Source organism: Suricata suricatta, chromosome 12 (assembly GCF_006229205.1).
Source record: "Suricata suricatta isolate VVHF042 chromosome 12, meerkat_22Aug2017_6uvM2_HiC, whole genome shotgun sequence".
Taxonomy (NCBI): domain Eukaryota; kingdom Metazoa; phylum Chordata; class Mammalia; order Carnivora; family Herpestidae; genus Suricata; species Suricata suricatta.
In genome coordinates this window covers 12567229-12591163 of record NC_043711.1, presented here as the reverse complement: position 1 = coordinate 12591163, position 23935 = coordinate 12567229, and the positions used below count along the sequence as shown (strand labels likewise).

Here is a 23935-nt window from a genome sequence, read left to right as displayed (position 1 = left end):
TCTAAGTGTTTCAAAGTTCTAGCTCTTAACTTTAGGTCTGTGATCTTTTTTCTTTAATTTTTTCAGTTTATTTATTTATTTTGAGAGGGACAGAGACAGTGCGAGTGGGGGAGGGGCAGAGATAGAGAGGGAGAGAGAGAATCCCAAGCCAACTCCGTGCTATCAGCGCAGAGCCTGACTGAGGGCTCTTGAGAGCATGACCTGAGCCAAAACCAAGGGTCGGATGCTTAACCGACTGAGCCACCAGCTGCCCCTATGATCCATTTTTAACTTTTGTAGGTGGTGTGAGGTAGGGGTTCAGCCTCATTCTTTTGCACGTGGGCATCCAGGCTCCCAGCACCATTTGTTGAGGAAAGTGTTCTTTTCCAATGGAGTGGTCGGGGCACGCCTGTTGAAAACCAGTTTGCCATGGCTGCGTGGGTTTATTCCCGGACTCTCGATTCGGGGCCGCTGGTCGCCAGGTCTCTCCTAGGTCCATCTTGATGACTGTAACTTCATAGTTTTGAAATTAGGAGGTGCAAGTTCCTCTCTGTTCCTCCTTTTTCATGATTGTTTTGGTTATTTGGTGATTTCCCTGCGAATTTTAGCATCAGCTTGTCAATGTCTGTGAAGAGTTTGGCTGAGATCCCGGTGGGGGTGGGGTCATGTCTGTAGGTCAGCATGGGGAGAGGTGTGGCCCTGACTGTGTTGAATCTTTGGTGACCCCTTCCAGGTGGAGCTGTCCTACCCGGATGGCAGCCCGGCCGAGGGGGTGACAGTCCAGATCAGGGCAGAGCTGACATCGAAGGAGAACATCTACACCACTGAATCTGTGTCGTGGGGCGGGCTGGTGGGCTTTGAAATCCCCTTCATCCCCATGTCGGCCCAACACGTGTGGCTGGAGGTGGGTGAGTCGCCTGGACCCTTGTCATTCAGCCACCAGGCCCAGCCGGGGTGCCTTCCCTGCTCCGTGCTTAGGCATCGGTTCAGAGGGCCTGCGGCCTGCCGCGGCTTTGAGGGAGTTCATGGTCTTGGGTGGAGCGTCTGACTGGGGGAGAGCCCAGGGCAGGCAGGAGGTCAAGGAGAGGCAGAGCCTCCTGACTGTCATGCTGGGGAGGCTTTCCCAAAGGGATCTCGCCATGTGGACTCCTGACCTTGCCGAGGGTCATCCAGACTGCTTCTGGGAGGGTGGAACAGCATGTGCGAGGCCCAGAGGCCCTCGATCAGAGTGTAATTGGGTCCTGCGAGGCCCAGCCAGGCTGAGCCATTCAGGAAGATGTGGAGGAGGGAGCTGGCGCCCCCCACCTCACAGGGCTGCTTGAGCAGCACCAGGAGGGGACACAGTGACCTGGTTTGTGATACCCACCCAGCAGTTGCTCCAGTGACATTACAGGGTACCTGGGGGGTGGGCGGGGGCACAGGTGGTCAGACAGAGGTGATGACCGAGAGACCAGCAAGCCTGGAGCTGTGAAGGTAGAAATCAGTAGGACACGGGACCCCATTGTCAGGGAAGGAGGAGCAGGAGTGACAGAATAGGACGTCTGGCTCTGTGACAGCCCCACGGACGCTGGATGGCGGGGAAGCGGGGGCAGCTTAGAGCAAATGTGTAGATGGGAGCCGAGGACGCTTGTGGTGACTGTCCTCTGTGGGGCGACGTGTCCTTAAAGATTTTTTAACCATCGAAGCGGCAAGCTTGGAGCTCTCTAGGCCATCAGCGGCTGCAGATTCCTAATGACAATTACAGCTTTTTCTCAAGGATCGCAAGACGTCCCTTTATTTCCATTAGTCCTCCAGAGAAGCCCTGAAATGACTACAAACAGCAGAATTAGTTGAAACACTTTCTCTGTCGTAGGTATATGTGTAAAAATAAGCTTTTCCCCAAAATGTCACTTAAATAGAAAGATATTTTATTTCTGTTACCAGATACTGCTTAGGAAAAGGTCTTTGTTCTTTTAAAAGCAAAACTTGGGGCGCCTGGGTGGCCCAGTCAGTTAAGTGCCTGACTTCGGCTCAGGTCATGATCTCATGGTTCGTGGGTTCGAGCCCTGCATCGGGCTCTGTGCTGACAGCTAGCTCAGGGCCTGGAGCCTGCTTCAGATTCTGTGTCTCCCTCTCTCTCTGCCCCTTCTCCATTCTCTCTCACTCTCAGAAATAAATAAACATTAAAAAAAATTTTTTTAAGCAAAACTAATTTTAAATGTCAATTCTTTTTAATGTTTAAAAATATTTATTCATTTTTGAGAGAGAGAGGGCGCTCTTGGCGAGCAAGTGAGAGGGGGAGGGGCACAGAAGGAGGAGACAGAGAATCCCAAGCCCAGTGCAGGGCTCGAACACAGGATCTGTGAGATCGTGACCTGAGCTGAAACCAGAGTCAGACACTTAACTAATCCACCTATGCTTCCCAAGTCAATTGTTTTTTAAATGAGATACAATTGACATAAAAACTATGTTAGTTTCAGGCCTATACCGTGAATCCGTATGTGCGTGTCATGAAACAGACACCACCATACATGTCATTAATAGCCAGCATCTTACGTAGCTCTACATGTTTCTCTTATGATGAGAAATTTTGAGATCTACTTCTTAGCAACTGTCAAGGGTTACAGTACAGTGTTAGCCACGGTCACCATGCTGGGCATTCCGTCCCCGGGGCTGATTTTATAACCGGAAGTGTTTGCAGCAAATAGGACCAGCCAGAAAGAGTGAGGCATGGGGTGAGAGCAGGGAGGGTCCCATATCTGGAGCTTCTGGAGCTGTCCCTCTGGAGTTCCTGGGACACACCATCCTCCTGGCTCATGGTGTGTGACCCTGTCCCCAGGGAACTGCCACCCGGGGGCGCTCACTCCAGCTTCGGTGTCTTTGGGGTCCATTGGGGTTCGTCATGTAGGTGTGAATCACTGGCCCCGTGACAGACTCTGGTTCCTGTCACCTTCCTCCCTGGATGTGGTGCTAGTATCAAAAGCCCCAACCTGTCCTCCAGGTCCTGAGTTAGCTTGGTGGGCCATCATCACTCGGGAAATTCCAGGGCTTTGGATGCTATGTCCCAGAAACTGGGGCCAAAATTGGGCCAATTTCTTCTTTTTTTTTTTTTTTTTTAACATTTACTCATTTTTAAAATTATTTACTTATTCATTTACTTAAATATTAAAAACATTTTTTTTGTTTGTTTGAGAGAGAGAGAGACAGTGTGAGCAGGGGAGGAACAGAGAGAGAGGAAGACACAGAATCCGAAGCAGGCTCCAGGCTCTGAGCTGTCAGCACAGAGCCTGATGTGGGGCTCCAACCCACGAACTGTGAGATCATGACCTGAGCAGAAGCTGGATGTTCAACTAACTGAGCCATTCAGGCGCCCCTTCATTTACTCATTTTTCAGAGACAGAGAGAGACAGAGCATGAGTAGGAGAGGGACAGAAGGAGAGGGAGACACAGAATCTGAAGCAGGCTCCAGGCTCTGAGCTGTCAGCACAGAGCCCGATGGGGGGCTCAAACCCATAAACCGTGAGATCATGACCTGAGCTGAAGTTGGACATGTAACTGACTGAGCCACCCAGGTGCTCCCCCTCTTTTTTTTAAAGTTTATTTATTTTGAGAGAGACAGAGACAGTCTAAGTAGGGGAGGGTCAGGGAGAGGGAGACCGAAAATCTGAAAAAGGCTCCACACTGTCAGCACGGAGCCTGACCTGGGGCTCAAACTCATGAACAGTGAGATCAGGACCTGAGCTGAAAACCAAGAGTTGGATGCTTAACCAGCTGAGCCTCCCAGGGGCCCCATGGCCCACTTCTTTATTCTTGATCTCACAGAGGTCTTAGACCTGCACCTCTGGCCTCTCCCCTGTGCGGGACCGAGTGAAGGGAACAAGTTCAAAGCTGAAAGGAGCAAAGCAGTATAGCCACTCAGGGCTTGGGGCAGGGCTCAAGCTCAGTGGGGAGCAGGGTCCCGAACCCCAGGATGCTGTCCCACATAGCCACTCCTTCTGACCGCCTTCTCAGGCCTGTTATCCCCTCCCAGAGACCACCAGGGCTGCTAGCAAGTCAGAGAGAGAGAGAGAGAGAGAGAGAGAGAGAGAGAGAGAGGGGCGTGGGGAGGGTTTCCCAATATGTCCATGATGGAGCTGTCTCTTGGTGGCCATATGAGTCACCTGCCTCTGCCTGGGCCACCCCCTGACACCTGTGACCAGTCTTGGACATGTGCTTCCTGGAGCTGAGGAACGGTGGGCAAAGGCACACTGGACCCCGTGCTCTGAGAACTGGGGCGAGGGCTCCCCCATGGGGAAGTGGAACTCGGGAGGGACCTGCTACAGGCCAGGGCAGGCAGAAGCATCCCCAAGACCCCCCTTCCTACGCCCAGCATCCCGGCCTTGACCTAGTACCCTCTTTTCCGCAGACCAAGGTGACGGCACTCCGCGGGAAGCCTGTGGGGGCCCAGTACCTGCCCAGCTACCTGTCTCTCAACAGCTGGTACTCCCCCAGCCAGTGCTATGTGCAGCTGCAGCCCCCGGCCCGCCCCCTGCAGGTAAGGCTCCGGCGGGCCCTCCACACCCCTCCAGGGGACCTGCGCTTGCCCCAGCAGGGCCCCCGCCCCTCCAGCATTCCTCTGGATGAACGCCCATAGCTTTATTATGGTGAACATTTAGGATGTCGCCCTGGCGTTTACCACGATATACTTGGCCCATCAGGGAGCTGTCACCCCTGGGCCTGAGGCCGGACCCCAGCTTTGGCCCAGGTTCCCGCCATCTGCAGGCTTAGACTTCTAATGCCCAGGCACCGAGGTTTCCCCACAGACCTAGAGCTGAGACTCATGTTCCTTCTTCCCTGTCATACAACAATCCTGATGAGATGTGAGTGGAGACAGGGATCTGTAAAAATTGAGCAGAAAGTACAGAGTTCTGTGCCCCCTCACTGCCACGTGCAGTGTCCCCGATTATTAGCAGCCTGCCTTAGGGTGGCACCTGTCTTATTGTTAATGAGTCAGTATCAGTGTGCTGTTATTAACTAAGGTCTGCCGTGAACATTAGGTCCTCTCTTTGTATTGCAGATTCTGTGGGTTTGGACAAATGTATAATGATATGTATCCAGGGTTTTACTTATTTTAATTTTTTGTAAAATTTTTTTAACATTTATTTATTTTTGGAGAGAGAGAGAGAGAGACAGAGCATGAGTAGGCAAAGGGGGAGAGAGGGGGAGACACAGATTCTGTGAAGCAGGTTCCAGGCTCTGAGTTGTTAGCACAGAGCCCAATGCGGGGCTCAACCCCACAAACTGAGATCATGACCTGAGCCGGTTGGATCCTTAACCAACTGAGTCACCCAGGTGCCCCTTATTTTAATTAAAAAAATTTTTTTTTATTTTTGAGAGACAGAGACAGTGCGAGCAAGGGAGGGTCAGAGAGAGAGAGGAAAACACAGAATCTGAAACAGGCTCCAGGCTCTGAGCTAGCTGTTAGGACAGAGCCTGACGTGGGGCTTGAACCCACGAACCGTGAGATCATGACCTGAGCCGAAGTTGGACGCTTAACTGACTGAGCCACCCAGGCGCCCTTATTTTAACTTTTTTAACGTGTATTCATTTTTGAGAGACAGTGTTAGACAGGGCATGAGTGGGGGAGGGGCAGAGAGGGAGACATAGTGTTCCCAGTGTTATAGTATCATACAGAATGGTTTCACGGCCGTAAAGATCCTCTGGGCTCCACCTACCTGTCGGTTCATCTCTCCTTCCCTGCTACCCCTGCCCCCCCCACTGCAACCACTGATCTTTTCACTGTGTTTGTACTTTTGCCTTTTCCAGAATGTCATATTGTCTTGGGAGAAGCGAAAACCTCCGGGGTTGTTTTTATTGGAGGCAGTTTCAATACACACACACACACACACACACACACACAGAGGAGGAAGTCAAGTCATAAGATTTATTTACAGATCCCAGAGTGGGTGGGCGGGTGCAAAGTGAAGGATGGGGGGCAGGGCCGTCCTCTGTCCCAGGTCACAAGCGAGCAGGAGACAGACAGCAGGGTAGTAAGCACCTTTTACTCATAAGGCGGTTGGGGAGGAGGTCATAGCTTTTGGGGAGAGTCAGTGCTAAGTGGTTATTTTAAAGCCCCCCCCCCCCCCCCCCCCCCCCGGAGAAAAGTGAAGCAGAAACTTGGAGCCAGAATCCTGAGCTCGGGTCCTTATCTAAGTGTCCAGGCTCTGGGTGTGAGCAGCTTAGTCCGGCCATCAAATGCCCAGGGAGCAGCTCAACGTAGCTGTTTTCTAGTACACGTATGCGGTAGTGCTCCCTCCCTTATCCGTGGGGATACGTCCCGATGTCCCCAGTGGACGCTGATACAGCATGTGGTGCCGGACCCCACGTGCATTGTTTGCTCCTCTACGTCCATGCCTAGGAAAAGACTGACTTCTGAATTAGGTGCAGTAAGACTAACAGCAGTGGTGATCAAACAGAACCGCTGTGACACTCTGTCACCAGAGTCATGGCGATGTGGCTCCTTTCTCTGGAAACACTCCATACTCTGCTTCTCTGTGGTCCCGAGATGGTAAAATGTCTACACAAGAAGATGAAGTACAGCTAAGAAAGAATTCTCTGAGACGTCTTTGGTGCAAACAGGTCGCTTCCCTAAAGCGCGTGGACAGGACCCGCAGCAGAAAGAGCTGCCCTAGGGTTGTGAGGAGTGACCGATGATGTAAGGTTTTCTAGCCTGTGGCGGGGAGGGTGGTGTCAGGGCCCCAGGAAATGAAATCTGGAGGTTTCTGGAAGTTTGGTGCTGGATAGAATTGCTTTTTCCCTTGTGAATCATTAAGGCAGTTGTAAGCTGATGGAGACTCCTGGCCCGCATGACGGATCTCTACCAGTTAACCACAGTTTTCCCCCATTTTCCTTTGTTCTTGGGCAGCCAGGAGTGCCCGAGGAACGTCACCCATGTCCCTGGGGTGGGGGGAGGGTGGGAGGGGGGTTCCCACATCACGGTGAGTGATGCAGGCGCTGTGACAAAGCATTAGGCTGCACCTGACCTTCTGAATGTCCATCAGGAGGATCACTGGCTTCCAGAACGCCATTGCTGGCTGGTAACTGAAGGGGAGACTGTGGTAGTTGGAATCATATAGCATGTAGCCTTTTTTAAAAAATGTTTATATTTGAAGGAGAGAGAGAGAAAGAGACCGAGCATGAGCTGGAGAAGAGAGGCAGAGAGAGAGGGAGACACAGAATCCAAAGCAGGATCCAGGCTCTGAGCCATCAGCACAGAGCCCAATGCGGGACTCAAACTCAGGAGCCGCGAGATCAGGACCTGAGCCAAAGTTGGATGCCCAGCCCACTGAGCCATCCAGGCGTCCATCCAGCGTGTAGCCTTTTCACATTGGCTTCTTTCTCTTAACCGTGGTCTTGCCCAGAATGGATGAACTGCAGTGTGTTTATCCCCATCTATTGAACAAGATACATGTTTGTGTACAGAGCATAAAGCACCCTGTTAACTCCCTTAACCGAGAGGCCCAGGGGCAGAGTCTGGCAGCCGCAGCATGGTGGCGGCTCTCCGGGATTGCTCCCAGGCCTTACCGGCCCCATAAACCTCTGGTGGTCACGGAGAGCTGCTGCCCAGGCCCTCGGCCTCAGGGGGGAGGGGAGCCCTGGGATGCAGCTCAGAGGAATCCTGGTGCCGGGGCTAAGCGGCCCACTGCAGGGGTTTCAGAAAGAGAAGGCCAGATGAGATCATGCCCAGCTTGGCTGAACATGCTGTTCTCATGGTAATGCTATTCAGCCAGCAGCACGTTGTGGCCATGCTGGCATCGGCTGCCTTCCCGTGGGGGCGGGAGGGAGCCCCGTGCCCCCAGCGGCTGCTACCACTGTTCCCATTAGGCAAGGACTTGCCTGGGCCACTCAGACTTTGCTCGTGGAAGGACATCTCTATCCTGCCCGAGTTGGGTCAGCTGGTTCCAGCCCCTCCCCACCGTGACTGTCATTGATAGGGCCCTGGGCGCGACCTCAGGGCGTTGAGACAAGGGTGGCCGTGCCTGGTCCAGTCAGGTCCAGTCAGGGTCCCTTCCCTTTCCTCCCGCTTGAAGGCCCTTGCAGGGGGGAGCTGCTCTGTAAGCGGGATCTGGGAACCGATCTTCTAGGGTTGCTGTGATGTCGTGGGGTTAGCACAAAAGAAGAGGAAGGGACTGTTCTTTTCCCCCCCTAACGTCTGAAACAGACGGGGACTTCTGTTTTGGTGTCTTTTTATAAGGTGACTATTTACAAACTTAGAAATTGTAAATAAGAAAAGTATAATCATATGTCTTTCACCTAGCTTTATGATTTCATATTTTGCTTCTATGCATCCATCCATCCATTCTCCTACTTACCTGCCCATTTGTCCACCTACCCACCCACCTGTCCACCCATCCATCCACCCACTCACCCATCCACCCACTCACCTGTCCATGAACTCATCCACCCACCTGTCCATCCACCTGTCCACCCATCTATCATCTATTTATTTAATTTAAAAACAATTTTTTTATTTTTTGAGAGAGAGAGAGAGAGAAAGAGGCAGAGAGAGAGAGAGAGAGCATGAGCAGGGAAAAGGCCCAGAGAAAGGGAGACACAGAATCGGAAGCAGGCTCCAATCTCCCAGCTATCAGCACAGAGTCTGGCTTGGGGCTCGAACCCACAAGTAGTGAGATCGTGACTTGAGCTGAAGTCAGAGGCTTAACCAACTGAGCCACCCAGGAGCCCCATCTACCTCTCTATTTCTTTAGACTTTTTGTGTTTGCAACATTTGAAAATGAATTACAGATATGCTGATGCTTCACTCTTAAATACTTGAGCATAATCCATCCTAAAAATAGGGACATTCTTCAACATGACCTCAAAGCTGTTGTCACATCTAAGAAAATTACGTTACCATATTTTTTGATTCACGGGCGGTGTTCAGATTTTCAAAGATGTCTCCAGGATGTGACTTCTATCTTGCGTGTGAATGCTCACAGTCTTGTGCACACATGTGTAAAAAATATGCAACTATATGCACATATTGCATATGCACGTATGTGAGTTGGCATGTGTGTGCGCATTTCATTCAGGATTCACTTACGTGTTGCATTTGGCTCTTCTGTGTCCGTAGCTGCACTCATCTGAACAGCCCCTACCTCTGCCTTTTCAGCACCGTGACTTTTGTGAAGAATTCGGGCCTGTGGTCTTGGAGATTAGCCCACATCCTGAATGAGAATCAGGCAAAATTACTGCATATGTGCTACTTTTGTAGCATCCTGTCAAGAGGTGCCGACCTAGGAGACCCCACTGGTCCTGGAGCTGATCTTATGCTTCCTTGGTGTCAGATTCCTACCAGCTCTTTCCCTGTGGGGCGAGCTACTGAATCATCCGGGGTGCTGGTCTGAGGCCCCTCCCTGCCACAATGTCCCGACCCACCAGCCTTTCCCCCGGTGCCGTGAGCCGCACCACACTTCTGGCTGTCATCATCTGTTATCACGGAAAGGGCTGCCCGATGGCAGTCCCGAGTTCTGTGATTCCTTCTACATGTATTAGCCGGTATGTCCTCTGTAAACGGAAAGAACTTTCAAAGAAGGAAAAGAAAAAAAAGAAAGAACTTTCCATCTCTTTTCCCTGCCATTATTTTTGTTGCTGTGTTGTTTTGAGTATTACGGACGTTAGGACTTTTAAAAAAATCTTTCAGTATGTTGTAATCTGTTATTGTACTTCTTTATTTTATTTTATTTTTAAGTTTATTTACTTATTTTGAGAGAGAGAGAGCACGTGAGCAGGGGAGGGGCAGAGAGAGAGGGAGACACAGAACCCGAAGCAGGCTCCAGGCTCATGAGCTGTCAGCACAGAGCCTGACGAGGGGCTCGAATTCACAAACTACAAGACCATGACCTGAGCTGAAATTGGATGATTAACTGACTGAGCCACCCAAGTGCCCCTCATATTTGTTGTTTTGTTTTGTTTTACTTTATTGTATTAAGTTTATTTATTTATTTTGAGAGAGAGGGAGTGTGAGTTGGGAAGGGGTAGAGAGAGAGGAAGAGAGAGGGGATCCCAAGCAGGCTCCGTGCTGTCAGTACAGAGCCCAACGCAGGGCTTGAACTCACGAACCCTGAGATCATAACCAGAACCGAAGTCGAGTCAGGAGCGTAACCGACTGAGCCACCCAGGTGCTCCCAATTTTAAATTCTGGAATAATTTTTGATTTACAGAAGAGGTGCTCAGACGGTGCACAGAGAGCCCGTCTATCCGTCATCCAGCTTCCCCTGCTGTTTTTAAGTTTCAGAAAGTTGTCGGTTCGTTGCTGAGTTGTGAGAGCTCTTTATATGTCCCGGACGCTAGACCCTTACAGATGTGTGACCAGGGGTGCTGAGGGCCTGGGGTTTACTGGGGGTCAGTCACCCGGACATGGCTGAGACCTCAGGAGAGCAGAGCAACTTGTCAGGCAGGACAGTTCAAAGGCTTAGAGATCCCCTCCCAGGAGCTGGGGGGCCAAGGCCAGACCGCATTTTGGGCCATTTTACTGCGCTATCACCTTGTCGAAAGGTTCCACACCGTTAGCACGTTTGATCCGCTCTCAAGGCCACACGGCCAGCACCTGGGTGCCCGGCTGTCTGCTCAGCGGCCAGCACTCCCCGTGGCCCCAGAACAGCCATCGGCCCGGCATGGGTGCCGGGCAGGGCCCCCCCGTACTGCATGTCTCTCCCACAGGTCGGAGAGGAGGCGCTGTTCCCCGTGAAGTCCACGTGTCCCTGCAACTTCACCCTGTACTACGAGGTGGCCGCGAGGGGCAACATCGTGCTCTCGGGCCGGCAGCCCGCCCACATCACCCAGGAGAGGAGCCGGCGGGCGGTCCCGGAGAAGCCAATTCGCTTAATGCACCTTTTTGAGACAGGTGAGCCGGGCCATGGGCTGGGGCTCCCTGCTCTTCCTTGTGAGCCACTGGCTCTGGGGCAGGCACCCCAGAAATGAAGGGATGCAGCCTGGAGAAGTGCCCACTTCAGGGTGGAGGGCGAGTGTCCCAGGAGAGAGGGGCTCGGGCCAGGAGGGTGGGCAGACGTCAACTGCAGGGGGTGGACACGTCCTCTCAAGGGTGTCCTCACTGCATGCCTGCAGGGCACTGGGGGAGGCGAGCCACGGCCTGGACCCCCGTGCCAGCCCACACTGGACTGTGTTGCCATCTGCTGCGGGCCACTCCGCCTCTGCCCAGGTCACCCCCCCACCCCACTTAGCAGCCCTCCTCCTCCCCTTGATTCCACGTGCTCCCTACAAGATCCGTCACCTCCACTGGGTCTTCCCTAGCCCTGTTCCCTTCATAGCCCTTCTGCCTGAAGCAAAATCCCCAAACTGGGTGCTGGGTGCACTAGAAGACAGACCATTTGTGGTGGGGGCATCCTCTGTGCTGTGGGGTGGGGAGCCGTATCCCCGGCCTGCACCCGCTTGGTGCGAGTAGCAACCTATTCACACACGGTATGGAGACCTAAAAAGTCTCCAGACATTGGCAGTGTCTCTAAGGGGAAGTCACCTGTAGGTGAGAATCAGATAGATAGATAGATAGATAGACAGACAGACAGACAGACAGGAAGATAGATGGATGGATGGATGGATGGATGGATGGATGGATGGATGGATGGATGGATAGATCCACAGATCCCTAAATACTTAGACTTACACTCAGATTCATGGATACATTCATTCATAGTTCATAGATAGGAAGATCGATAGATATAGATGATAGATAGGTGCATAGATAGATACGCAGGAAGACAAAGTCTCTCTCATGAGGAGGCAGAGTTTCTCAGCCTTGGCACTACTGATGTTCAGGGCTGGATCATTCTCCCATTGGTGGGGCCGTCCTGTGCACCGCAAAGGGGCTGAATAGCATCCCCGGCCCCCACCCTACTAGATGACAGTGGCACTCCCAAGTCGTGACAGCCAAAACTGTCCCCTGGGGGGCAGCATGGTCCTAGGTGAGAACCGATGGCCTGAATGGGGCTTTGGGAATCATACACCCACATCCTTTTGGGCTTCTGTTCCCTTCTCGGTGGCGCAGGTAGCCATGGGGCTCTTGCCCTGGGCCCACACCTCCTCATGCTGCACCCCAAGTCATCCCCAGGGCAACCTGGGGCATTGCTGGTCCCATTGTGGGGTACCGGCTCTTCACGCCTCTCCCCTCCTTTGCCTGGTCTTAGAGCCCCCTCCAGCCCCAGCAGCTGAGGTCAACGTGTGTGTGACTTCTCTCCGGCTCGCCGTGACCCCCAGCATGGCCCCCCTTGGCCGCCTGCTGGTCTTCTATGTCAGGGAGAACGGAGAAGGCGTTGCCGACAGTCTCCAGTTTGCTGTTGAGACCTTCTTTGAAAACCAGGTAGAACACGGGGGACCGACCAGGGGAGTGGGGACAGGCAAGCGCCACCCAGGGCTAGAGGCTCCAGCGTGTCCGTGCCGCCCTGGGCCGTGCAGAGCTGCCACTCGGGCTCCCGGACGGTATCTCGGGCAGGACGGCGAGGGTGGCCCGGCCTTCGGGAATAATTGCGGCCAAGGTTGCACCTTTACTGGAGCGCCTGCAGAAGTCACCCAGGTGGAGACTGTATTTGTCACAGGCCAAGAATGCAATCAGCTGTTCTCTGTCCCCACTGTCTTCCAGATCTAAGGGCCACCACTCATGTCCCCAGGAGTGTGCTCAGCCTTCTGCCTCCTCTCCCTGCATCCTTTTTTTTTTCTTAATTTCTTTATTTTGAGAGAGAAAGACAGAGAGTGAATGGGGGGAGGGTCAGAGAGAGGGAGACAGAATCGGAAGCAGGCTCCAGGCTCTGAGCTGTCAGCACGGAGCCCAACGCAGGGCTCAAACCCACAGACTGTGAGATTATGACCCGAGCTGAAGTCGGACGCTTAACGAACTGAGCCACCCAGGTGCCCCACTCCCTGCATTCTTTGAAGCCAGCTGCCAACGTGCCCTCAGCCCATGCCTGTCTCCCCCCACCTCTCCCCTCCTCTGCATAGAATGTTCCAGTTGTACCAGCCTTGTTCCTTTCACGCTGCCTCCCGCCCTTGTCCTCACCTGGGCAGCAAGGCCAGGGTCCCAGCTGAGCCGGCCAGGACCGGTTCTCCTCGGCAGGCAGAGAGGGTGGGCGCGCGAGTCAGGAGAGTTTCCTGGGCTCCCGGCCTCTCTGCCGCTGTGTTTGGATCCAGGTGTCACTGACGTATTCAGCAAACGAGACCCAGCCTGGGGAGGCTGTTGACCTGCGGGTCAGGGCAGCAAGGGGCAGCTGTGTGTGCGTCACCGCGGTGGACAAGAGCGTCTACCTGGTCAGGTCTGGGTTTCGGCTGACTCCCGCCCAGGTGAGTGGGCCCCCCGGGGGCCAGGCCCCAGCACCCTCGAGAGGGTCTCTCCCTTTCCATGTGAGCCAGTTTCCTTCTCTGACCGTGGAACCCAATCCTTGATTGCTGTCTTGAGAGATCTTAGAGCCAAATTCATCAGACTCTTGCAAGAGACCCCTGTCCCAGGTCCTACCTTTCCAGCCCCAGTCTGCCCATCTTTGGAATGGGCTAATACCACCAACGTCCATCTCCTGAGATTGTCTCGAAGTGATATTCACGAAAGGAGCAGCCAGATCCCCCGAGAGCCAGTTTGGGTTGAAAAGAAACCTCCGGTTGACTGATCCCTGTTCTCCTTTGCCTGTAGGTTTTCCGGGAATTGGAAGATTATGACGTTTCTCATGCCTTTGGGGGGTCCCGGGAGGATGGGTCCTTCTGGTGGGCTGGACCGGCAGCCCGACGCAGGCGCTCCTCCGTCTTCCCGTGGCTCTGGGGCGTCACCAAGGACTCCGGGTCGGCCTTCGCCGTAAGAACAGATGGTCTTAGACCCACCGCCCCCTTCCAAGCTCCCCTCACCTTGAAACAAATGCACTCTGGGATACAGAGATGCTCAGGGAGGAGATTTCCAAACTTTTACTGGGGCAGAACTAGTTTGATTCTCCCCAGTGAAAGCTCATAAGCAGACTCTCCTGATTTGCAAGACCGACCAGAGCAGAATGCTGTGGGTGGCGACTAGTAACTTGAACTTGGGTCGGAGCAGAGATGCTAAGGGTGCTTTGCCAGGAGGAAAACCTTCGCCCTGGGAGCAGGCAGCCGTGCTCTCACGGCAGGCTCGCCCACGGTGACATTCGTGGCTCACATTGTCCCTCCTCCTTTCTGACTGCGGGGCCCAGACTACCAGGAGTGCAGGAGACACAAGTATCATTCTAGATCGTACCAGGAGCCCACACGAGCCTGCTGGCCGTCTCCACACGAATGCACAGCCCTTTTATAGCTCCACTTTCCACCCCCAGTTATAAAAAATCATTAAAAATGCATCCTTTCCCCCCCCATTTTGATTATGGGAAAATTTCAAACTTACAGAAAAGCGGAACAAGGTTAACAGGCACGTATATAACTCACTGCCAGGATCCCACAATTAACATGTTGCTCTATTAGCTAAAAAACATTACGCGTCTACATTTGTCTGGATATTTATACGTGTATCTATATCTGTGCTGGAACAAATGATGCTTCAGTTACACATTCGTCGCACGCCTGGCCGTTTGAATTGCTGGGCCCTGGCCGCTTCAGGAATTAAGGGGCGATGCTTCTGAGTCCGACTCACTGACTTTGTATTCCGTATTCCCAAAGCGGAGCTGCGCGGTCTGGGGTGGGGCTTCCCTGAAGTCTAGTTCCTCCCGGTATTTAGCACAGGGGTGGAGATAGTAATGGTAACAGTTGCAGCCCATCTTCATCTGTCTCTGGTCCAGATCAGGCATGGAGCCAACCGAGTTTTTTAAATTGTGAAATTGACAATGAAAAGAACGAACAGAAAACGAGCCATTCGAAAATGCACAACTGAGTGGCGTTTAGGGCGTTCACAGTGTTGTGTGGCCAGCACCTCTGTCTGGTTCTAGAACACTTTCGTCCCTTCCCCGTGAGTAGTGGCTCCCTGTGCCCCTTCCCCAACCCCTGGCAACCACTAATCTACTTTCTGTTTCTGTGTATTTACCTGTTCTGGATATTTCACATCCAAGGAATCATCCATGTGGCTGTTGGTGCCTGAGCCACAGATAGGCTGGCCTCTCCTGTGCTCTGTCTTGCATGGTCACTGGGCCCCGTGATCTCCTCAGCCTGTGTCACAAGCCCAGAGCAGAGGATATTGGGCTGGTAGCCCCACAGAGATGGAACTTCTGGGGTCTTCCCATCCACGTCACTGTCTGTTGCCTAGGAAACGGGACTGGTGGTGATGACCGACCTGGTGAGCCTGAACCACCGACAAGATGGCGGCCTCTACACTGACGAGGCTGTTCCTGCCTTCCAGCCCCACACGGGGAGCCTGGTGGCAGCAGGGTCCTCCAGACAACCCCCCAGGTAATTGCTACCCCGAGCTGGGTTGTCTGACCTCATCCTGTGGACTTTAGGGGCTGGACCATTCTCCGTGGTGGGGCTTTCCATGCACATTTGGGTGCCGAGCAGCCTCCACCCACCTGGTGCCAATAGCACCGCTTTCCCCCAGTTGTTGCAACCAAAAATGTCCCAGGGTACCCTGGGGACAAAGTCACTACTGACCTAGTAGGACTCAGGGAACCAAGCATGCCAGACCCCTCCCCAGTCCCTGGCCACACCCGAGTGCATGGGATTGGGAGTGCAGAGATAGGAAGGTGCCTCAGGAGCAGAACTGCCTGGAACAGAGGGGTTGGGGTGGGGAGGGAAGCTGGGGCTTGGTCCTCCCTCTCCAAGGGACTATACTTAGAAAGGTCTTTCTATTATCTCTTTCCTCCTCTTCGTTCTTTTCCTCTCTCCTTCCCTTTCCACTCCAATTATCTGCCTTTTCACGTTGGACACCAAATAATACTTTTCAGTCTCTTATTTGAACTCTACACATTTAAGCCCTTTGAAGGGTATGAATTTCCCTCACGGTGCTGCTTTGACAGCACCTGAGTTGTGCTGTGAAGCGTTTCCATTATTGCTCCATTCCAAATAGGTTCTAACTTTTTGAGCTGTGACTTGTGCAGAAGTGGACACTTTTTAAAATTTCAAGTGATATTTTTAAATTAATATTTTAATGTGTTTTTTTAAAATTTGTATCAGACTTGCATTTGGTCAGGGAACAGGGTCTGTGTGTTATCTATTGTCCTGTTCTTACCTTGAAGACTTTTTGTGTGGTAAGTTTTTGTAAATGTGTGTATCTTATGGAAAAGAAGATCCAGGTCCCCATCATTTCTGTACAGGGCTCTCTCTGCATACTTTAGGTCCAGCCTATTGATGGTGATACCTATATTCACCATATTCTTGCTCATGTCTCATTTGTCTGTTTGTTAACTTATCAATGACTGAGAGAGAGGAGTTCACATCTCCCCTTGGACTTGTAGCTTTGTGCCTGGAGTCATGGAAACATTTGCTTCACAGGAGGTGTTGTTTTCTCCTCTCTCCTGTTCTTTTCTGTCTCCCTTCCCTTCTCTCTCACCCCCTCCTCTGCTGCCTCTCTTTCTACCTCCTCAGGCCCAGGTCTCAACCAGCCAGCTGGGAAAGGGGGAGTGTTCTGGAGACCTTGGCTCCCACTCTCTCTGGATTTAGGGGCTGGGACTCAGGAGGCAGGCCTTAGCTGTACTGTCTCCTACCCACGCCTCCAAGAAGGGCACAGAACCAAAGGGCTAGGCTGGCGTCAGCGTGGTCAGTAGTGGCTCAGCATCTGGTCTCTCCTGAGACCTTGAGAGTGGGCCCCACACTCCTCGGCCCTCGTTCAGCCAGAAGTGGCCCAAAAGACCTTCCACCCTGATGAGCCTGTCCACAAAAGCCTTCTCCGTCTTTCACACCTTCTCTACCTAGACTTAGATCCTGGATACTTTGTTCTCCTGGGTTCTTGCCTGGTCTGCACACTTAGCAGGAGTGTGGCAGGCCCGTGAGTGTCCCAGTTTCCAAACTCCAAGCACGGCATGGGCAAACCAGGCTCCCCCTGTGGTACTTTGGATGCACACCGCAGTATTTCTAGGATGGGGTTGTGGGAGGGAGGTGTAACACTGTCCTCTGGGCCCCCACCCACCAGTCAGTGCCTTGGGGGTCCTGACCTTCTCATGCACAGGACCCCCAAGAGCTTGGCCTGGAGTGGATCTGAAAGTAATTTTCTGAAACCCCAAACCACAAAGGCAGTTGTAAATCCCAATGTAGAAAGGCATAACAAATGCCTTTGAAAGCAAGCATCCGTGTCTTTTTGTAAATGGATAGCCCATCCGTACATCTGTATTCTGAAGACACGATATTTTTCTTAACTATACGCAGTGGCTTACATTTTTTTCAAGCAATGTGGAAGTTTATAGAATTGAATGTAAGTTTCCCTCCATTCCCTTTTTAGAAGCAACCATGGTCAATACTTTCTTAGAGATCCTTCTAGAAATTTTCTGTGCATATACAAGGATTTTTAACAAATGTTTATTTATTTTTTGAGAGAGAGACAGAGACAGAGTATGAGTGGAGGAGGAGCAGAGACAGAGGGAGACACAGAATCCAAAGCAGGCTCCAGGCTCTGAGCTGTCAGCACAGAGCCCGATGTGGGGCTCAAACCCATGAACTGTGAAATCATGACCTGAGCTGAAGTCTGATGCTTAACTGATGGAGCCACCTGGATGCCCCAAGGATTTTTTTTTAAACAGTGGGATAATACTACAGTACTGTCCGGTGCCTCCATTTTTGAAGTCAACAATAAGTCTTGGAGACCAGTCCATGTCAGTATATCCACACTGACCTCACTCATGAAGGTGACATGTAACATGCCTTCTCGTGAATGTACTGCCATTTGATTAACCCAGTCGCCCTCTTGATGGGGATTTTGCCTGTTTGCTGCCAGAACCGGTCCGTTTTTCCATCTTGGCACTTGTCTCCATGGGTATTTCCAGGGCACCTTCCTCGGAGAGACACTGCAGGTTGAAAGGATGTGAGCATTTTTAATTTGAGAAGTTTTGCCAGACTTCAAGTTGTGCTTGTTTTTGTGATTTAAAAAAATTTTTTTTAATGTTTTTATTTGTTTTTGAGAGAGAGACAGTGTGAGCAGATAGAGAGGAAGACACAGAATCCAAAGCGAGGCTCCAGGCTCTGAGCTGGCAGCACAGAGCCTGACGTGGGGCTTGAACCCATGAACTGGTGAGATCATGACCTGAACTGAAGTCGGATGCTTAACTGACTGAGCCACCCAGGTGCCCTGATTGTTTTTATGATTTTTAAACTTTTAAGAAAAAGTATTTATTTATTTTGAGGGACAGAGAGAGCAAGCAGGGGGAGGAGCAGAGAGAGAAGGAGAGAGAGAGAATTCCAAGCAGGCTCCGACGTGGGGCTTGAACTCACAAACTATGAGTTCATGACCTGAGCGGAAACCAAGAGTTGGACGCTTAACTGACCGAGCCACCCAGGTGGCCCTATTATTATAATTATTATTGTTGTTATTATTATTATTATTATTATTTTAAGAACAAGCCAGTCGCTGAAGAAGGTGAGCTTGTGAGGCTCCTGAGGTTGAACCAGGAATGGAAGGTGCTCATCAGGAAACGGGGAGGGGTTGGGCAGGCGTGGAGAGCTCGATGTGATGAGGCAGAAAGACAGTGGCAAACTCCGGGAGGGAAATTAGCGAAGAGGAGGACGCAACCCTTCTAACCTCAGGATGTGACGTGCCTGTTGATTTAAGGCGATTGTGTCAAGTCTTTGACGCTTCGCTTCTACTAGCCCTAATCCAGTAGAGTGTTAACCCTGCCGGGTAAAAGAATTACCTTCCGTCCTAATCAAGTAGGATGTTAATGGGCAGCCAAGAGATTTAACACACTGCACCTTGACCAGTAGAATGTTCACCTCTACAGGTAGGACTAACGTGTTCACGTTCTACTTGCGTCCATGTTAACCTGCCAGGTAGCAGAATTACATTATGCCCGTGAAACTTCATCATTTCTTTTTCGATTTTCATAGGGCAGAGAAGAGGAAAAGGACCTTCTTCCCCGAAACATGGATTTGGCACTGTCTCAACATCAGGTACAGTAAGATTTCCTTTCCTGCGTCCTGTTTGCGGGCTGACTCACAGGCACTCGTCCAAGTCCAGATTGCTCCCAGTGGGTTTGCTTTCAGATCTGACATCAACATCTGAGTAAGGCTTTGGGCATCCTTTTCTAACACGTAAAACCTCAAAGCCATGAAGTCAGCCCCAGATCCCACTGCAGCCTCGGACATCTGCTCAGGAAATATGAAATGCAGGGGCTTCGTGCCTCTGACGACTCCCACTTGGGGTAACTCTATCCGCTGTGTTTGCGTAACGAGCTCATTAAAACGATTACAGTTCCCTGGAACGTGAACTTGACCCAACCCCGCCCTCCCCCGCCACTCCTCAGGGGCCTCGGGCTCCTGCCCACAAAACAGGCTGCTTTGCTCAGCACATTTCCTTTCCACATTTTCCCTCTTTTAGTTCTTTTTGAAGAAGGCCTGCTGTGCCAAATTCCTGCCAGATGCTATTGGCTGTGTTTTCTTTCAAGGCCTGGGGTCAGAACACCGGTGGTACTAGGAGGGGGCTGGGGGCCTGCCCTGGGAAACTAGTTAGGCATGAAAGGTCAGACGCCCCCGGGCCATGGGTGGGCTTGCTGCTGAGCAGAGGTGGCAGGGGGTGGGGGGACCTCCTAGACATGAGATGCCATGGCACGTGGTCATCACAGCGTTGAGCTCACCGCTGGGGGTGCCTCGGGCTGCGTTCACAATTGTGTGTGTCCCCATTATGGAAAGACTTAACTCCGGGTCAGAACAGATCCCGATGATTACATTTTGTCGTGGGGGTCTGACTCTAAGATGGGCTATCTGTTATTATACAAATCTGTCAAATGTATCTGCTTTCTGGGCGCTGGGTTTTGCGGGGCTAGGTAACGTGTCCGGTACCAGGATTGGCACCTTAAACAAGGTGGATGTTCTGGTTGCTGCCACCTTTGAGCTACTAGAAATAACCCTGCTAGGAACACAAGTGTGCAAATAGCTCTTCGAAACCCTGCTTGCAGTTCTTTGGGTGTATAGCCAGAAGCAGAATTGTTGGATCGTATGTTGAATCTATGTTTAATTGGTTTGTTTGTTTGTTGAGAGAGACCGAGACAGCGTGAGCAGGGGAGGGGTAGAGAGAGAGGGAGAAAGAGAGAATCCCAAGCAGGCTCCACACTGTCAGTGCAGAGCCCGATGTGGAGTCGAACTCATAAAACCGTGAGATCATGAGCAGAGCTGAAACCAAGAGTTGAAAGTTGGATGCTTAATTGACTGAGCCACCCAGGTGCCCTGTGTGTTTAATCGTTTTGAGGAACCTCTATAGTGCTTTCCACAGTGACAGCACCATTTCAGATTCCCACCAGCAGCGCACAAGGGCTCTTCACTAAATGTTCGGTAGAATTCACCAGTGAAGCCATCAGGTCCAGGGCTTTTTCTTCGTAAAGAGATTTTGCGTTATTGATTTAATCTCCCTAGAGGTCTGTTCAGTTCTGGGTCTGTTCAGATTTTGTATTTCTTTGTAATTTAGTCTTGGTTGGTTTTGCATTTATAGGAATTTGACCATTTCATCTGGATTATCTACATTCTTGATGTGCAAATGTTTATGTCATTTCATATTTTAGTTACTTGAGGCTTCTCTCTTTTTTCCCTTCGTCTGCCTAGTTAAAAGCTGGTCAGTGTCATAGATTGTGCAAAGAATCAGCTTATGGTTTTGTTGATACTCTATTATTTTCCTGTTCTCTATTTCCTTTATCTCTGCTCTAATCTTTATTATTTCCTTCCTTCCGTTAGCTTTGGGGTTAGTTTGTTTTTCTTTATCTAGTTCTTTAAGTCGTGAAATCAGGTTGTGTATTTGAGATCTTTCTTATTATTATTATTTAAAGTTTATTCATCTATTTTGAGAGAGAGAGTGTGTACGTGCATGTACAAGTGGGGTAGAGGCAGACGGGGGTAGGGGGGAGAGAGAGAGGGAAGGGAGAGGGAGAGGGAGAGGGAGAGAGAGAGAGAATGTCAAGCAGGCTCTGCACCATCAGGAACTCAGGGCTTGAACTCAGGAACCGTGAAATCATGACCTGCGCCAAAATCAAGAGGCAGACTCTTAACCAACTGAACTATCCAGGTGCCCCAAGATCTTTTTTCTTTTTTAATACACATATAGCTATAAATTTTCCCCTCAGCACTGCTTTTACTGCATCCCATAGGTTTTGGTGTGTTACATTTTGTTTTCATTCATTTCTGAGTATTTAAAAATTCCCTTTGTGGTCTCTTCTTTGATCCATTGGTTAATTAAAATGTGTTGTTGATGGGGTACTTGGGTGGCTCAGTTGGTTAAGCATTCGAATGCTTGATTTCATCGGCTCAGGTCATGATCTCACGTTTGTGAGAGAGAGCCCTGTGTCGGGCTGTGTGCTGACAGCGCAGAGCCTCCTTGGGACTCTCTCTCTGCCCTCCCCTGCTTGCATGCATGCTCTCATGCCCTTTCTCTCTCGAAATAAATAAATAAACATAAAAAATAAGGTGTCCTTGAATCTCCACAGATTTTTAAATTTTCCGGTTTTCCTTTTCTTACTAACTTCTAACTTTGACTCACTGTGGTCGGAGAAGATACTTTGTATAATATCTCCCTTTTAAAATTTCCTGAGACCTCATCTGTGGCCTTACTCATGGTCTTTCTTGAAGACTGTCCTGGGTGCACCAGAGAATGTGCGTGCTGTCGCTCGGTAGAGTTCTGTGAATGCCTCTGGATCTAGTTGCTTTATCGGGTTAGGTCTTCTGCTCGCTTACTTATCTTCTGTCTGGTTGCTCAGTCTGTTATTCAGACCGGGCTATTGAAGTCCTCAACTGTTATTGTAGAGCTTTTTATTTCTTGCTTCAGTTCTTTCCCTTTATGCCTGTTTCATGTATCTCAGTGGTCTGTTATTAGGTGTGTACATGTTCGTAGTTCTTATATCTTTTTGCTGCATGGAACCTTTTATTAATATCTCATGTCCTTCTTAGTCTCTCATATACCCTTTCTTGACTTAGTGTCCCCTTGTCTCACACCAGGACAGCCACGGCCACTGCCTCTTGGTTTCAGTTGGTCGGGGATGTCTTTTCCATTCTTGCACTTTCCACCTATTTTTGCCTTTGCTGCTAAAGTGAGTTTCTTGTAGACAGCAGGGAGTCAGGTCATGTTTTTTAATTCACTCTGTCCATCTCTGCTTTTTTGATTGGAGAGCTTAATCTGACTGTTCCAACCCGGCTGGTCGGTCGACACAGGTTCCTGAGGGAGGGAGTGAGAATAGGGTAGGGCAGGGAGCACAGAGAGTGGAGGCAAGACAAAGTTTCTGATCAAGCTTCAGTGTATTGAAAGAACACAAACATCTTATAGAGGGTTCAAGGCGGGGAGACAAGGCAGCTGACCTAGGTGGGTTGCTAAGAAACAGGGTCAAGTAAATAAGGGGAGACTGGAGCTGAAACTGAAACTGCAAATTCAACACAGCGCCTAAGGGATCAGTAAGAAGGCTCAGACTGGCTGTCTGCAGCGCTGAGCGGTGGGGGGGAGGGGGGGGAGCGATTAACACTACTCTGCCTTCAGGCGGCTGATCTTTGTTCTTCTGGCTCTCCAGGCTGGCTGTCTCCAGCCCTGAATCCGGAATAACGCTTCCCTTGCCTGCAGACTGCTGATCTTTGTTTTCCTGGCAGCTCCCCACAGGGAGTGACTCTTCCTTGCCTGCAGGCGGCTGATCTTTGCAGCTCCCCACATTAATCCATTTATGTTTAATGTAATTACTCATAAAGAGGGCCTTACTTCCATCACTGTGCTTTTTGGTGTCTGTGTGCCTTATAGCAGTTTTGAGATGGCAGCACAAAGGAGGGACCTTGTTTGGGGCACATGGTGGGGATCGGGGACAGTATCCTGGTTCCAGTGCCCAGGATGTTCTGTCCTTGGTTATGCTGCCCAACTCCCCTCTGTGAGTTGTTTGGGGGTAGTCACAGTGCACCACTCAGCTCCAGGCCCCTAACTAGAGCCCAGCCAGGCTGGTGGGCAGCTCCCATTCTTGTGGTTGTTTCATGGTTATTTGGGGCAGAAGGAATGACCCCAGCTTGGTGGGCAGAGCCCGGTGTGATATGAGTGCGAAAGCAGGTAACTCGGTGCAGGCAGGTAACTCTGAGCAGTTGGATGAGGCTCAAGGGTCGAGATGCACCAAGGTGGGTTGGGTGGGGGCTGTCAAGAGCTAGGCTGAGCTGGAGAGAGGGAGAGCGAGCTGAGCTGTCAGGTGTTGGAGTGGCCAAGTCAGGCAATGACAAGAAGCCATAGTGAAAGTATTGGTGAAGCCCTTTCATCCTTACTGTGACGTGTAGCCCGATGCTCCCGGTTCCGGTTTCCCCACAGAACGGCGCACCTTGCAGGCGGGTCAGACTGTGGAGGGAGCCCTGGACAAAAGGCTGCGGCAGTTTTATGGGCCCTGACACCTGCAGAATGGAGGGAGGAACGTACTGGGTGCCGAGCCACAGTGGGGAGAAGTGCCTTCAAGGTTTCCTCCCATGATAAGGAGGCCTTGGCAGAGGTCTTCAGACACCTGCTGACCTTGGGGCCCAGGCAGATCCCTAAAAACACACAGAGCTAGGAATGGAGGCATTGGGGCTGGGAAGGCAAATATGGGAAAAGCATGGCCAGCCAGGGGCCCAGGGGCCTGACTACAGTTCCCCTCAGAGACCACAGGACACCGGCTGGGCCACAAGCCTGGTGTGGGGAGGGCGGCTTCCCCTGAATGCCTGCCAGGGAAAGCCTTTGTAATGGCCTATAGTCAGGCCTAAAAAAATCACACAAAGGTTTCTAACCAAGAGTCAGGCTCTCTGGAGTCTGTGGGATAAAGATGCCCGGCCAGGAAGAGTAGATATCTCCTGAGGGGCAGGCGGGTGGCATCCAGTGTCCACGGGAACGTTGACTGTGACCATATGAAGCTGGTGAAAGTTCTGCCACTTAAAA

The 23935-nt window shown here is 51.3% G+C and overlaps 1 protein-coding gene across 1 annotated transcript in view; it reads left to right on the top strand.

The window, feature by feature from the left end:
* CPAMD8 (C3 and PZP like alpha-2-macroglobulin domain containing 8) overlaps positions 1-23935 on the top strand; it is a 79751-nt gene that overhangs the window by 19933 nt on the left and 35883 nt on the right. The window contains exons 12-19 of the mRNA XM_029919000.1: positions 713-883; positions 4364-4492; positions 10660-10843; positions 12141-12313; positions 13138-13287; positions 13631-13789; positions 15197-15339; positions 18919-18981. Of these exons, the coding sequence (XP_029774860.1) occupies positions 713-883; positions 4364-4492; positions 10660-10843; positions 12141-12313; positions 13138-13287; positions 13631-13789; positions 15197-15339; positions 18919-18981 (1172 nt within the window). The remainder of the gene's footprint in view (positions 1-712; positions 884-4363; positions 4493-10659; positions 10844-12140; positions 12314-13137; positions 13288-13630; positions 13790-15196; positions 15340-18918; positions 18982-23935) is intronic.